The 14,119-nt window shown below is 43.1% G+C and overlaps 1 protein-coding gene across 5 annotated transcripts in view; it reads right to left on the reverse strand.

Annotated features, from left to right (window-relative positions):
• The window catches only part of Pitpnc1 (phosphatidylinositol transfer protein cytoplasmic 1), a 229,247-nt gene that overhangs the window by 154,423 nt on the left and 60,705 nt on the right, over positions 1–14,119 (reverse strand). Inside the window, exon 1 of one of the 5 annotated variants that reach the window (XM_010616794.3) lies at positions 11,900–12,092. The exons of the other annotated variants lie outside the window; for them this stretch is intronic. Coding sequence (XP_010615096.1) covers positions 11,900–11,917 — 18 coding nt within the window. The 5' untranslated portion in view covers positions 11,918–12,092. Of the gene's footprint in view, positions 1–11,899; positions 12,093–14,119 lie in introns of those variants that run through there. 5 annotated transcript variants of the gene reach the window in all.

Below are 14,119 nucleotides of genomic sequence, written 5' to 3' on the forward strand. Positions count from 1 at the left end.
AAAAAAAAAAAAAAAAAAAAGAATGGTAGTGTTTTTCTCCTCTTTAAGAACAGGAGATAGTCTCATTTACCTATGCTGCCTTCCTGGGAATGATAGGTTCAAGGCAGGAGAATCCCAGTACTCACTTGACCCTTGGTTTTGTGGGAAATCTTGGGGATTCTAAGAAGGAACACTTCAATAGAGAGGGATAATGGTCCTAGACACAAGTCAAATCAATGTTCTTGACCCATTCAAAAAAGTTCTGCTTTTCAGAGATTGGAGTCAGACGGGGGTAGAATATTTTTCAACTCACTCTGCACACAGGAGAGACTTAAGAAATCCAATACCCAGGCCCCACTCCACACCAAACTGAATCCCGCCTCTGGGGTGGTATCAGTATTTTTTTAAAACTTCCCAGGTTAAGGTCAAGAGGGTAGAGGATCCTGGAGCGCCCTCTATAGGGCAGACAGGACCGATTTATATCTCCCTTGCCTCCAGGAATTTGGCAGAGCAGGGCAGTGAATGAAGCCAATGGGTGAAATTAACAAATACACTTTCTTGGTCAATTAAACACATGGAAATAATTTTTACTTATGCAAAGAAATAGTCTCTTTTTATTTTTTTGTCTTAGTTTCAATCTTTAGTGGTGACATGGGTACCAAGAAAAATTCCTTTACCATAAAAAGCAAGCGGCAGGGCAAGTGTGATAAGGCATGTCAAATGAGGTCCAGGGGCACAGCGGAGGGGGTCAAAAAGGGGGCTCAGGGTGGGTGTGGGGGTGGGGTGAGGATTTAGTTCAGTGGCTGGGCCACCTACCTCTCAAGTGCAAGGTCCCGAGATCAATCCGGGGTTGGGGGGACGCACGCACGGAAGTCTGGGAAACCCAGTCTAGAAAGGGGAGCAGCAATCTGGATCCACAGGACACCAGCCTACTTCCTTCTCCAGAAAAGCAGGAAATCTAGATTTTTAAAAAATGTTTAATATTCCAACTTCAAAATATCAACTCCATTGGAAACATATAAAATAGAACACTACAATCCTTTGTGTAAACATGACAAGTCTGTGGACTGCATATAACCGCTCAGCTTGTAACCTCTGATGACATGAAATTAGTTACAATAAAGAAAGTAGACAGACTGAAAACTGTGGTGGCTATTTAAATTCTTTTCTAAAAACTTATGACAACAAAAGACACATTGTTGTGCTTCCACAGTCTTGCTTTGCCATTGGGTGGTGCTTAGCGGCAGCATTCACCCTATTTTTGATCACACCTCATTAAGAAACTCATGAAAGAGGGCTTCCAGAACTGCTTCAGAAAGTGGCAAGAACAACAGCATAACGACGGTGTGCTCCAAGTGAGAGGATTTGGAGGGAGACTGATGTCTTTTCCTGTAGCCAATGTTTTATTTAAGCATTCACGGTACATTTTGTTCAGCCCTTGTTATACTGGAAAGTGATGTATGTGTACTCAGGGCTGAGTCACCCCATTAATGTTTATGCCCTGAATGATCAAGCGAATGGAGATGACAGGAGAACACTGTAAACGTTTTAGCAGAACTCCATTACCAGCTACTTCCCCTATCTCTACTGAGGCTGCTCTCACAGCACCTTAATATTGCTAATGCTCAGAGGGTACAGGGTGGAAAATGGTACTATTGTTACAGAATGCATAATAACAGCGTCGCACCATCACTGAGCACTTACCCTGCCAGAGGCAAGGACTAAGTGCTTTCTACACAAATTATCGCATTTGATCCTCAAGACAATGAATGCTACACAGTAGGCATATTGACTCCCAGTGTTTTCAAGTGAGGAAACCGAGGTCCAGGAAGGGCCAAGACCCCACAATATGTGGAGCGGCCAGGTCTTTCCCCACACAAGTGATGTCCTGAGGAGGACGATGCTCTCCAGGCTGGAGGCAGGGAGAGGTCACCTGTACAGAGGCCTGAAGGCAGGAAACAGGTTTCCCCTCCCACCAGGCAGGGAACAGCAATAGGGAATTCAAGGGCATCATCAGTAGAAGCCTGGGTGGGAATCAGAGGAAAAACACAAATGGATACTAAATATATGAAAGATTTCAACCTCAGGTAATCAATATGCCCTTGGAGGGGTCAGGGATTTAGCTCAATGGTTCCGCCATTTTGCAAGCGCAAGGGCCGGAGTTGGATCCTCAGTACCAAAAACAAAATTCCCTTGGAGTTTTGCAATGTAAAAACATAAAAATTTTTTAATGCAAACTACATATTTTCCCCTAAGTTCATAAAGACTAAGAAAGCTAGCCACTGCTGGTGAGTCAAAGGGAATAGAACATTGTCCATAACCTGGCAGGATAGCAAAAATGTTAAACCCTTTAGGAAGGAGGCTTGACATGACCATTAAAATGCACAGTGTGAAGGGTGGAGGGGGTGAAGGGAGGCCAGGGGAATGGAGGAAAAAATGAGAACCAAGATACATCATGTAAAGGTACAAGTTCCCAATGTTGACTGTAACTGTAATGTTTACCTTAAATGTACCAATAAACAGGGGAAAAAAAGAGTCCTGTTTGAATTTTATGTTAAAAGTATACGATGTTTACTTCATCTGATCTAGCTACTCTACCTAGGAATTTATCCTAGAGAAACCTTTTTGCAATCCTGCAAAGATTTATCTGCTTAAGATTATTCTGCCTACATTATATGCAATAGCAAAAGTCTGGAGAAACTCCAACTGTCCCTCAATGGAATCGTTTAGGTAAGTCACGCTACATCTAAACAATGAAATACAATACAGCAGTTAAACCATGAAATAGGTCTCTTATTTGCCAAAATGAAAACATGGCCCAGACACATAGTTAAGTGGAGGAAAAAAGAAAACCAAGTTGCAAAACAGTAGGTAGAGCAGAAATTGTGCCAAAATGTACACGTTTGTACTAATATGTGACTGGGAAAAAAAAAAAAAACCAAAAACAAAACCGAGGGTCGATCGCCTAAGAGAGGACTGTGGGAAATGTACTCCTGTAAGTGTCTGAAGTTTTTAGATGAAGCATGTGCTGTTCAAGTAGACGAGATAAGCTGACGTGGAAAAGTTGCAACTATGCTGCAATTTCAGGAGAGAATTTCAAATGTTGTAGAGGAGGGTGGGCAGAATGAGGAACAGACCGGGGATCCAGGGGATCCTTGTGGACATGGGTGGTCCCACAGGTTGTGCACTGCACAAGAGCACCTTCTTGAGTTGGGGCATTAGATAGGTTCCTGAAGCAGGTAGCTCAGCAAGGCAACCAGAGCGAAAGTCAACGGGGGTAGGAGCACTGGGTACCAGAGGGGAGCCTCCACAAACGGCAAGGGGCGTGCCCGTAAGATCTGGACACGGGTACCGGTGACAAGGGAAGGTTGGTGTGTGGGGGAGTGGAGCACAGGGCCACAGATTGACCCCCTAGCAGAGATCTGAGTCCCAGATTTGCAGAGAAAGATGTTACCTGTGGGCTGAGCCTCTTACACGCCTCCAGCCTCAGGCCAGATTAGGCCAGATTAGGCCAGATTAGGCCAGATTAGGCCAGGTCCCGGTGCAGGGACAGACACAGGGCCCGAGGCTGCAGGTTCCGCTTCTTTTCCACTCACCGGCTTCCCTGCACTTAGCCTTGTTCCAACATGCACAGATCCGCACAGAGTGACTGGAAGGCTACGAGTTACCCCAAACAGGCAGAACCTCCTGTCTTCCCCAAATACTCTACATTTTCCTGCAGAAGGTGAGCAGACTGCGGGCTTAGGTTTGCTGAGGTAAACCAGTCTCCAATCAGGGTCTGTGTCGTCCAAGTTTCTTTCCAGGATGAAGGGTTTCAAAGTTCCAACTCCGTCTCGGTTAAGAAATAACAGCTTTGGATGATTCCAGACAAGACGGGCTGGCCCACAACTCCCCAACCGCTGGTCCCAGTACTGCCTTGTATGTAACACGGAGAGCTCTGTCCCCCGGGGAGCCCTTCTAACATCAAAGGGGTGTGAATACAGATCTTACTTTCAAGTTGTGTGTTTGTTTAGCAGAAGAGTCCACGGTCCAGTAGGTCTAATCAAGTTCACAGAATTTGATGTATTAATTTTATGTTTTAAATTGTAGTAAAATACACAAAATGTAAAATTTACCATTTTAACCTTCTTTTGTGTGCAAGAGACTAAATTGCCCGGGCTGCCCTCAAACTTGCAGTCCTCCTGACTCAGCTTCCAGAGTGCTGGAATTACAGGCGTGTGCATACCTCATTACCATGACTAGGGCTTGCCGTCACCACAAACAGAGAGTCAGTGGCCCCTGCGGCTGCGCTTCTACTCTCTCTGTGAATTTACCCACTCGATACAAATGGAACTGCACAGTATTCGTCTTTTCGTGTCTTTGTTGAGGACATTCGAGTTTCTGGGTGTTGTAATGGGCAGGATGGAAGAACGGAGACAGTCAGGAAGAAGGAGACTCGGGTATCAGTAGAAGGACAGATGCTTCCATGAGGTGCACGAGTCATGAGACAGCTACGTGAAGGCCACCTGGACCTGTCACCTGCACTCGTTGGAAGCCGAGGCAAGAGACCCAGGCTGGAGCTCCGGACGGGAAGGCAACAGCCTGCAGATAGATAGCTCATGAAGCCAGGGGATGCAGCTGAAGGAGAGAGGTGCCCAGGAGCACCCCGACCACAGGGCAGGCAGGAAGAGAGGGGCTGAGAAGGCCCAGCCGCAAAGGAGAAGGGACAGGCTCACGCTCCTGTTTCCCTGCCTCTCCCGTTCCAGCCTTCAAGTCCTCCTCCGCCTCGCCCCTCCCGGCATCACCTGTCCAAACACAGATCCGCCCTCCATAGGATTCTCTCACTTCAAATCTAAAACCTTTAAGGATTTTCTCCAGTGTACACCCCCAAATCGGGCTCCTCACCCGACGCCCGACTCGGCTGGCCTGCTCCCCGTTGATTTCCAGGCTCCTGTCTGCACATTTTTTTCAACGCGGCTCTCCTCTGTACAGCCATCCAGTGATTTTTTACTTCCTGTTCAAAGCCCAGTGTTCATCCTACCTTTTCTGAGAGGTCAAAGTGAGGACGAATGTGCCCATTCCCTAACGCCACAGAGCAGGGCTCCATCCTTTAAAATCTACCACACTATCATCTGATCAGAAAATCAATTTCTTTTCATTACAGAAAAATTCGAATATGGAAATCAGTCCTGTTTCATGTTTACTAATCCAGAAATAAGCAATGTAAACATTTCAGAACATATTCTTTCTAGTTTTGGATTCTAGACTTGAATTATTTTAGATGAAATGGAAATTGCACTGAACTTATCTTTTATAATATGCTGTCTCTGACTGAATATATTATCATCATTTTCCATCTCCTTAAATAGTCTTTAAAATTTATCAATGGTGGTGGATATCCCCTTGGTGGATGTAATTTAATTCCTTCCCAACTACTGAACACGAATCCAGACCAGGCATGGTGGTGCACCCTGTGATCCCAGCACTCGGGAGGCTGAGGAAGGAGGATCCCCACAAGGTCGAAGCCAGACTGGGCTACACAGTGAGTTCAGGGCCAGTCTAAAGTACAAAGCAAGATCTTGTCTCAATAAACAAAAAACAAACAAAAAAAGAATCTAAACACTTTTTTTTGTTCACCCCCAGTATGTGGCACAAAGTATTCAGAAGATGTTTGTTAAATTGGGAGTTTTACAATGGTATAAAAATAATAATAGGAAAATTTTATTTATTCTGAATCTACTTTATTATTCAAAAATTTAATCATTTAAGTGGGGGGAAATGGTTAGCTTGTTGAACATATATTCGCAGAATATATATTTTTATTGATTAAAAGCCAATTAAACCAGCACTCAGGAGGCTGAGGCAGGAGGATTGCTGTAAGTTCAAGACCAGCCTGGGCTACATAGTGAGTTCCAGGTCAGACTCAACTACATAGTGAGACCCTGTCTCAAAAAACCAAAGGGGAAAAAAAAAAAGCCAATTAAATCTGAAGAAACTACTGCTTCCCTCAGCCTACAAGAATCATATTCTCTCCCAAAGTATGAAATTCTGATTAGGCCAATAATTTGGAAAAGAAGGACTAGGAAGGAAAGGAAGAAAAGAAAACAGAGGGAGGGATGGAAACCCAAACCAAAAACAGTGTCATAAACTCTTAATCACCTTTCATGTCTGTCCTTTTCTTTAGCACTTTCATTTCGCATTAAAATATAGTGAAATTTTGCCAGGTAGGAAAAGCCAGGTATAAACATGATCTATGTGTTTGCTAGTAGTAAAGTGACCTTGCGGTATCCCTAATTAATATCTACCTAGCACACACTGTTTTCTCTCCCCAGCATGATGATTTGAGGGATGAGGAAGAGAAAAGGAAGGGGCCTGAATGAGGCTGAGATCTACTCAGTGCCTGTGCCAGAGCGAAAAGGGTCTCCAGGGAGGAGTGACCCGAGGGGACGGCATCTCCAGCAAGGTGTGACAAGAGCCCCAGCAGCCCAGGGTCAGTGAAGAGGGGGAAGCCCCCAACGCTGTCCAGAGGGCAAAGAAACATCATCCTGAGAACTGTGAGAGAAGAAAGAGTTAGTCCAAAATACAGCCACGTTAGCCTCGTGTGCAAGGGCAACACATGCAACGGCTCCAACACATCCTGCTAGGTGCTCTTCCTTTTTTTGGTACTAGAGATCCAACTCAGGTAGGTCCTTGTGCTTGCGAGGCAGGCAGCAGAACCACTGAGCCAAATCCCCATCCCTCTGCTAGATGTTCTTAAAAGAAAGAAAAAAAAAAAGTGCCCTGGAAGCTATGCTCCAGACATCTAAGAAGAAATCAAAGAGCTCAAGATAGGGTGAGTTGAAGCGTAGAGGACCTGGTGGTGTGCAGTGAAAGAGGCAAATGGTGAGGTCTAGTCATTAAGCATGATTAGGCTTCACTGAGAATTGAAACTTTAAGTAAAATCTATGATGCTCCAAGGTATTAATAATATTCCTAATCCTACACGTTTCGGGAAGAAGTCAGGAAGCCTAAAGGAACAAAACATGGGGAAAGAGAAGGGAGACAACAGCAGTGCTTTAAGTACTTAATGCTTTGACCTACAGAATCAGAAAGAGCAAATTTTGGCAATACTTTTGCAATCCCAATAGATGGCTACAAGGACAGTGCAAAACAGGGAAGGGGACTGACTGTCTTCTGAAATCACTGGAGAAGATACAGAGCACGTAGTTAAAGGAAAGCATAAAAAGTAAAAATAAACACCAGCAATAAGACAATACTCTAAGTTATGGTTATTGTACTCTAACAATAGACACAAGTAAGTTACATTCTCTTCTTTAAAGGAGATAATTCTCACACTGGGTTGAAAAATAAGACAATGACATTTTGTTTGCAAGAGGCGACTGAAAATGAGATAGAAACGGTCATAATAAAAGGATAATCAAAAACTTAGCAGACAGTAATTCGGAAAAACTTAGCAGACAAGAACAAGGTGATATTTATTTGCAATAACAGAGGCTATTCTGACTTTTCATATATTCATAAAACACTTATAAAAAGAGACCACAATAAGAACCCAAATAAAAACCCAAAAACAAGTTACAAGTTTACCACCCTCCCTCTAGAAGAAAGCCCCATTAGAAGCATCAGAATTCTAAATCAAATCCCAACTCTGGGAAATTTAGAGGAATCTCTCTAAATAAACTTTTGGTCACAGTGGAAATGAAGAGTACAGTCACAAACGTTAAAAAAAAATAGAAAAAAGGGCCGGGGATTTAGCTCAGTGGTTCCACCGCCTGCCTGGTAAGCGCAAGGACCCAAGTTCAATCCCCGGTACCAAAAAGAAAACAACAATGAAACAAAGAGTACACAATAAATCCTGGGTGAGATAAGCGAAGCTATAATCAGATACAAAACAGATGAAAATCTGATTGTTATATAACTCAAGCTCAAAGCTATTCTTGCTGCTATTTAAATATTATATAAACACATAAACTGTTTACATATAAACTCGGAGAGAGAGGGCTCTAAAATGTCAAGACTAGCTATCTCTGGGTTATAGAATTTCTGTTTTCTTCTGAATTTTCTAAATAGGCTCCATGTGCATGTAGTACTTTTAAAATCAGAATAAGATTAAACAAAGTACAACAAAACATAATTTACAGTCATAAGAGGTTAGGAAAACAAAACAAAACAAAATGCCATCTTGCCCAAATGATAGAGGCAATTAAAATTCTTTGCTTTGCTTTGACTTGCAGGCTTAGCCTGGTGATGCTTCTCACCGGCCTGTTGCTATCAGGTTTGGGGTTTCAGTTCTGTTCTCTGATCTTGCAGCTGGAGGTCAGGCCTGATGTAGGCTGACAAACACCATTGCCTCTTTTTGGGGGGTGGGGGGGTACGGGGATCAAACTCTCGGGTCCTTGTGCTTGTGAGGCAGGCACCAAACCACTGAGCTAAATTCCCAGCCTCCGCTGCCTCTCTTTTCAGGGAAAAAAAAAATCAAGCCTGCAATCAGGTGAGCAACTACAGATAGTTACTGTGGTACTGCTACTGTGTTTTAGGCCTACCATTAACTTCATATAGCAGCATTCCTATGACAGAATTGATGAGGAAGAAATACAAGGGCTAAAGAGAATTTCCTTCTTTTGTTGTATGTTGTTTTGGTTTCTTATATTTGAAAAAAAATACTAGGGCAACACAGACATGAGACTTCAAATATTACAAGTAATCCATGACACCAACTCAAATTCATGTGGAAAAAAAACCCAATAAAGAAAATGTCATTAAAAGTATGACCATGCTGAGACTGGTGGTGTGGTGGAGGATTTGCCTAGCATGTGTGAGTCCCTAGGTTCGACTGCCGGCACAGGGGGAGAAAATTAACAAGCTGTATCATAAAGTATTCACTTAATGCAAAAGAAAGCAGGAAAGACAATAAAGGAGCAAAAAGTAAAATGGCAGACATAAATCCAACTATATAATGATAAAATTAAATACAATAACATTAAATCTAACTAATGAATTAAGCAATCCAATAAGAAACCTGAGATTATCATTCAGTTAAAAAAAAGAACAAGATCCAAAAATATGCGGCTGTCTAAAGGATACAATTTAGATTTGAAGTTACAAATAGGCTGGAATTAAAATGACAGGAAGAGGCCAAGGATTTAGCTCAGTGGTTCTGCCTCCTGCCTTGCAAGTTCAAGGTCCCAAGTTTGATCCCCAGTACCCCGCTCAAAAAAATAAAATAAAATAAAACGATAGGAAAAAACATCAGGCAAACAGGAAAGCTGAAGTTGCTATACTAATACCAGAGGAAGCAAATTTAAAAGCCAAAAATGTCACTAGAGCTAAAAAGAGTCACTTTATAATAACAAAAGGGTCATTCCTCTCTGGAGATACAATTATAAACACGAACTCACCTAACAGAACTCCGAATTAAATACATAAAGCAAAGCTGACAGTTTTGATGAGGAGAGAAATTTGTAATTAAACCACAATAGTTAGATACTTCATTATCTAATTTTCAATAGAGGATAGAACAGATATGAGACCAACAGGGAAACAGAAGACTAGAATGACATTATAAACCAACTACACCTAATGTATTTATAGAAGACACTACTCAACACAGCAGTACATAAACTCCCTCCAATATACTTGGAAGTCTCCAGGATAGACCATATGCCAGACGATAAAGCAAACGCCAATACATTTAAAAGGAATGATTTCATATAAAGCATATATTATGATTTAGATTTACAAGGTTCCCCAAATGTTTCATGTGCTCAGAAGTGGGGATTTTAGAAGTTGATTAGGTCACGGGGTGCTACACTTGGGACGGGATGAATCCTTTGGTGAACGCATAGCTGAATATCTTGCTGCGAGGTCGGGGCTGGTCACCGGAGACATTACCTGGAACGGTGTGTTCTTGTCCCACGCCTCTACCTTTCTCCCTTTCACGCTCTATATCTCTCTCTCCCCGTCCTCCACCACCCCCTTTCACTGTGCCATCTTGGCCTTGGAGCCAGCCGACTATGGATGGAACCCTCTGACACTGTTGGCCGAAATAAACCGCACCCCCGTTGAAGTTTCAGGTATCAGGTATTTTGTCCCAGCAACAGGAGATGACTAATACAACATGCTCTCAACCACAATGGAATGAACTTAGAAATTTGGAAAATTCATGAACATCTAGAGACTAATACATGGTTAAATAAGTAATAGGTCAAAGGAGAAACCACAAAAGAATATAGAAAATACATTGACATAAATAAAAACAAAAAGATGCATAATAAAACCTAGGGAACGCAGCCAAAGGAGTGCCAAATGTATAGCTATAAATAAATATATTTAAAAAAAAATCTCATCCAGGCTTAGCAGCACCTGCCTGTAATACCAGTACTTGGGAGGCTGAGGCAGGAGGACCACAAGTTTGAAGCCAGCCTGGACTATATGGTGAGTTCCATCCAATAACCCAAACTTCCACCATAAAATACTGAAAAAAGAACAACTTAACCCCAAAGCAAGCTGGAAAAGGAAATAATAAGGAGTACAGTAGAAATTAATGAGCTAAAGGAACCCTTTTCCATTGTTGGTGGGAGTGCAGACTGGTACAACCACTATGGAAATCAATATGGAGATACCTCAAAGAGCTGGCACTGGAGATTCCATTTGACCCAGCCATCCCTCTGCTGGGTATCTTCCCAAAAGAACTAAAAGAATCATATCACAGAGAAGTATGCGCACCCATGTTTATAGCAGCACAGTTTGTGTTATCTAAAACCTGGAAACAGACCAATTGCCCATCAACTGGAGACTGGATAAAGATGATGTGTTTTTTCTATAAAATGGAGTACTGATCATCTATAATGATAAACTAGGAACATTTATAGCTGAATAAATGTACTTTGAGGCTATACTCTCAACTGAAATAAATAGGACACACTTGAGTAAATACTGAATAATTTCTCTGGTGTGAAAAACTAGAAGTGTAAATAAGGTTCAATTTTTGTAATTGATAGTTTAAAATAGGAAGAAAATGGCTAAATGGGAAATGGGACAGGGAGAGGAAGGAAATAAGGGAAAAGAAAAAATGTGAAAAAAGGAAAAAATGGAAACAAAGTTTTTGTAAATATGAAAGGGTGAAGGGGGTGAAGAGATAAATTTTAAAAAAAGAAATTAATGAGCTAGAGAATAGAAAATCAGTAAGGCTAAAAGTTAGTTATTTGAAAAGATCAACAAAATTGATGAAACTTTAGCCAAGCTGTCCAAGCAAAACAGAAGGCTGCAATTACAAATATCATAAGCGTTGCCTTGTTGAAATATTTCTCAGTTCTGCCCTTTGCTTCAGGGAAGAATGGGTTCTAGAAAGACTTTAGCCATTTCCACACAGCTTTTCAGCAGAGGAGTCAAAACATTCCTTCAGTAGCCTGCCGTGTGGCTGCCTTTCTTGGACAGCAAAGCCACTGTCGTCTCTGCACCTTCTCAGCCGCCTTAGATAACACCTGTCCATGCACCTACCCGAGCAACAGCGTGGCCAAGTTCTCGTTTGCTCTACACTTCAAGGCAGACATAGAACAATCTGAAAACGACACATCTTCAATATCATGGTCAGTTGGTCCTATTCCTTTGACGAAAGGGATAACGCACACACTCCTGAGAGACTGGAGAAAAATACCAGAGCGACCAAGAAGGTATGTGGAGGGTGAGGTGCTAACCAGACAGCGGGTCCCCTTTGCCCCTTCCAGACAGAGCCAGGCCACCTGGGCTCCACAGCCAGCTCTGTGAGCGCCAGCGAGTCCCTTCCCTGTGCAATGCTTGGGCAGACTCGGTGGTGAGACCAAGTCTCCCAGCTGCGCAGGTGGCAGGTCCAGGAGTCGCCTGTTCTGTCCTGTGTGTGTCCATGCCTCCCCCAGCCTTCTCCCTCCAGTGCATCCTGCAGATTTATCTATCAGAAGCTCACCTCACTGGCTCTTTCCATCCTACAGCTGCCTGGGCCTGAGAAAGGCTTCGGCAGCTATGTCCGCCTTCTGCCTCCCTCTTGGCTCTCTTCCTCAGAGTGTGAATCTGCTTTGGCGCTTCCTGACGCAACATCTCTTTGGCTGCTCTTGAAATAAAGCCCTACTGTTCAAATGGAGGCCCTCCCTGGCTTCCTCTTTTAGGTGCCCAGTGCACCCTCCGCTCCTTAGGATTTTGCGCCTCCCACACCCGGTCCTCCGCCTAACCCGTGGAACCTCTGCACTTCCGGTTCTCGAAAAGCCCCCCCCGTGCTGTCATCACCGACCACACCTCCCTCAAACTTCCTGGACGCGTTCCCTGGCTTCCCCAGACTGGGCCCGATCGCCCCGCCAGATACTGTCACTAGTGTTTCATGACAAAAAGCCCAGGTGAGGCCAGGAAGGGCAAGAGCTGTGACCCCATGGCAGACATGACTTAGTAACAACCCCCGCCCCATTACATTGTTCCAAGCAGCCGCAGTGGACTGCTGTGGTTATTGATTTTAAGCTTTCTTTTGTACCTGGGCCAACTTATTCCTTAAATCTTCACTATCCTAAAGTCGCTTCTCCCCCCCCACCCCAGCTCCTTAAGGAGTTTGCATTGCTGTGCTCCAAAATGCTTTCATACCTCTAAACCAAATTTACATTACAATTTAAATCCATTTCCTGGAAATGACTGTGCTTTACTAAAAATCCAGAGAGCTAAGAATACTAGCCTTGTGACCTTAAAAAAGAAAAAATACAAGTAAAACCTAAATCGCTAATTATAATTTTATGAAAGGAGAGAGGAGCACTAAGGAATAAATTCATAAGCCTATGCATGGTGCAGCATGGGTTTTTTACTTCGTGACACAAAACTTTCATCTTATTTCTTTGTCGCCAGTGCACGTCATGCTTTCAGAGTGCAGAATCTAGGTCTGATGTCCTTCACCTACCAACCTCAATGTTATTGCTTCCCAAATAAACTTATGCCGGGCCAGAAGGTGCCTAACTCATTTAATCTCCACTAAGAACTCTAACAGGTCAGGCAATAATGAGCTCTCCCCAGGCACAGAGAAGACAGACACAAAGATGAAAACATGAAGATGATGTCAGGAGTGCTAAAATTCAGGAAGTTTTACGTCCTCTGCATTTTTTTTTTCCTGATGTGGAATTTACAAGAGAGTATACACGTTCGAACGGCCGCAAAATAAAAGACTAGAACGAAAAGGAGGAAGGAAGAAATTTAAGGAAATGTTGAGGCAAGGCGGTGAGGGAGAGTAGCGGCTGGTGGACTGGAACAAGATGATGATAGCTTGAGATGTAAAATAGTATCTCATCCATGAACATGCCAATTTGTTTATCCAGAATTGTAACATCAAAGCAAAACTTAAAGAAGCGGGGGGAAATGAAAGGGAACATAAGGCTCTATAGTGTACTTAGAGTGGAAAGAGGCTACTGCCTAAAATTAATAAAAACAAGAAATAGAGTCAGAAATACATTACTTTGAGGAACAAAGATATCCAAAAGAACTAAAAATAATTGTTTAGAATTATTCACCATCAGGAGAGACTGGAGAATTGAGGGGTAGTGCAGCCAAGTTCTGGCCTCTAGCTTTCTTACTTGTTAAGCAGGGAGAAAGTGGAGAGGTGAGAAACAGCCTAGAAGTGTTTGCTCAGAAGTCTGAAGGGCTGGGGGTACAGCTCGGGGGTAGCACGCACGAAGCCCCGGATCCCAGACCCAGAACTACAATGTTTTTAAAAAGTGGGGTGTGGTGCTATCCACTTGTAATGCCAGCACTTGAGAGGCTGAAGCAGGAGGACTGTCTCGAGTTCGAGGCTGGACTACGTAGTGAGTTCAAGTCCAGCTTGAACTATATAGCAAAACCCTGTCTCAAAAAAACAGAAAAAAGGAAGAGGGGAAATGTTAAAGTAAACAAAATATAAAAAGGGCAGGGGAGGAGAAGGGAGGGCATACAGGGCTGGAGAGGGGTTGCTGGTTAGGCCCAGCAGGGCACGCTGCACACAGCAGAGGGCTTGCCTTTGTACGAGGAGCTTGGAATCCAGGGCAGCAGGAGGAAGCACTGAGGTTATTTCCACATAGTCTTTCTCCACCCTACGGGGTAATTTCCTTGAGGGTAGGGGACTTGTCTGTAGTACTAGGTATGCCAGAGTTGTCTGATTTTTTTTTTTTTTTTTTTTTTTTTT

The sequence above is a fragment of the Fukomys damarensis genome, unplaced genomic scaffold (genome assembly GCF_012274545.1).
Source record: "Fukomys damarensis isolate Sample0158 unplaced genomic scaffold, DMR_v1.0_HiC HiC_scaffold_23, whole genome shotgun sequence".
Classification (NCBI taxonomy): Eukaryota; Metazoa; Chordata; class Mammalia; order Rodentia; family Bathyergidae; genus Fukomys; species Fukomys damarensis.